Source organism: Myripristis murdjan, chromosome 14, assembly GCF_902150065.1.
Source record: "Myripristis murdjan chromosome 14, fMyrMur1.1, whole genome shotgun sequence".
NCBI lineage: Eukaryota > Metazoa > Chordata > Actinopteri > Holocentriformes > Holocentridae > Myripristis > Myripristis murdjan.
This window is the reverse complement of record NC_043993.1, coordinates 36806078-36808577: the sequence shown is the minus strand read 5'-3', so window position 1 is coordinate 36808577 and position 2500 is coordinate 36806078. Positions and strand designations below refer to the sequence as shown.

Here is a 2500-nt window from a genome sequence, read left to right as displayed (position 1 = left end):
CTGTACAGACTGCACACACACTGTACAGACTGCACACACACACTGTACAGACTGCACACACACACTGTACAGACTGCACACACATACTTACAGACTGCACACACACACACTGTACAGACTGCACACACACACTGTACAGACTGCACACACATACTTACAGACTGCACACACACACTGTACAGACTGCACACACATACTTACAGACTGCACACACACACACCTTACAGACTGCACACACATACTTACAGACTGCACACACACACACTGTACAGACTGCACACACATACTTACAGACTGCACACACACACACACTGTACAGACTGCACACACACTGTACAGACTGCACACACACACTGTACAGACTGCACACACACACTGTACAGACTGCACACACACACCTTACAGACTGCACACACACACCTTACAGACTGCACACACACACCTTACAGACTGCACACACACACTGTACAGACTGCACACACACTGTACAGACTGCACACACACACTGTACAGACTGCACACACACTGTACAGACTGCACACACACACTGTACAGACTGCACACACACACTGTACAGACTGCACACACACACCTTACAGACTGCACACACACACACTTGTCAAACATGTTGCTCAGACAAACACACCGACAGTCTGCTCTGCTGAGGCGGCCTGGACAGGAAGTGATGTCACAGAGCCAAGTAATCAGATTACATGGCAGGCGCTCGGTGTGATCACAGGGACACGCCGACAGGCTGGCAGCCAGCTCCTTCTTCTTCTTCTGCTTCTTCTTCTTCTTTGGTGCTTTCTGGCACTGCCAAGTCCTCCACACACACACACACACACACACACGGCGTGATATGTGGCCAAAACCCCAGATCTCTTCTTCTTCTTCTGTCCTTTCTTCATGTTGAAAAGAGCAGATGGTGACAAGACGGACTCGTCCTCTGCTGCTGTTTCATCTCCACTTCCTGCTGGACACACTACACACACACACACACACACACACACACACTCACACACACACACACACGCACGCACACTCACACAATCACACACACACACACACACACTACACACTCACTCACACACACACACACTGTGTGTGTGTGTGTCAGTGTGTGAGTGATGTCAGTGTGTGAGTGATGATGTCATCATTAGCGTGTTAAACTGGGCGTGGTCAGACAGGAAAAACAACAAAACAAAACAAACATTGTGTTTCTGACATCAGAGACCCTGCGTGCGACTCGGCCGCCGATCAAGCGCTTTGGAGGGAAATATCGGCGTAACCATAGCAACCTGACAAAAGCCAGGCATTAAAAACCTTTACGGGCGTCAACCCGGAAACTCGGGCGGCATTGAAATTTACCCAGATCCCGACTGATGGCAGTGTTTTGGCGGTGGTGTTTTGGCGGTGATGTTTTGGCGGTGGTGTTTTGACGGTGATGTTTTGGCGGTGGTGTTTTGACGGTGATGTTTTGGCGGTGGCGTTTTGACGGTGATGTTTTGGCGGTGACGTTTGGCGGTGACGTTTTGGCGGTGGCGTTTTGACGGTGGCGTTTTGGCGGTGATGTTTTGGCGGTGGCGTTTTGACGGTGGCGTTTTGGCGGTGGTGTTTTGGCGGTGATGTTTGGCGGTGGCGTTTTGGCGGTGATGTTTTGGCGGTGGCGTTTTGGCGGTGACGTTTTGGCGGTGGCGTTTTGACGGTGGCGTTTTGGCGGTGACGTTTTGGCGGTGGCGTTTTGGCGGTGATGTTTGGCGGTGGCGTTTTGGCGGTGATGTTTTGGCGGTGGCGTTTTGACGGTGGCGTTTTGGCGGTGGCGTTTTGGCAGTGGCGTTTTGACGGTGGCGTTTTGGCGGTGGCGTTTTGGCGGTGATGTTTTGGCGGTGGCGTTTTGGCGGTGATGTTTTGGCGGTGATGTTTTGGCGGTGGCGTTTTGACGGTGACGTTTTGGCGGTGACGTTTTGGCGGTGGTGTTTTGGCGGTGGTGTTTTGGCGGTGACGTTTTGGCGGTGGCGTTTTGGCGGTGATGTTTGGCAGTGGTGTTTTGGCGGTGATGTTTTGGCGGTGATGTTTGGCGGTGATGTTTTGGCGGTGGCGTTTTGACGGTGACGTTTTGGCGGTGGTGTTTTGGCAGTGACGTTTTGGCGGTGGCGTTTTGGCGGTGGTGTTTTGGCGGTGATGTTTTGGCGGTGATGTTTGGCGGTGGTGTTTTGGCGGTGGCGTTCACGTGCAGAGTTTTGCTGGTACATTTGTGTTTCTTTCTCATAAATGTACAACTTTAATCTCAGAATTTCAGTTTGTTCTTGTTTCTTGCAAATTTGTGAGTTTTTCCTTGTAAATTTACGACTTTAATCTCAGAGAATATCCGAGTCTGCATCTCATAAATTTACGACTTTAATTTTTTATTTTAGCAATCTGATGAATCAGATCAGTTTATCAATGATGCGATAATAATCCATATCATAATAATGAATAATGCTGCTGACAGAGTGTGAAT

The 2500-nt window shown here is 49.9% G+C and overlaps 1 protein-coding gene across 1 annotated transcript; it reads right to left on the bottom strand.

Moving 5' to 3' along the window:
* Positions 1–1364: 1364 nt before the first annotated feature.
* On the bottom strand, positions 1365–2252 carry LOC115371032 (salivary glue protein Sgs-4-like). Its single transcript, XM_030068148.1, has one exon. The coding sequence runs from the start codon at positions 2250–2252 to the stop codon at positions 1365–1367; it is 888 nt and encodes a 295-aa protein (XP_029924008.1).
* Positions 2253–2500: the final 248 nt, after the last annotated feature.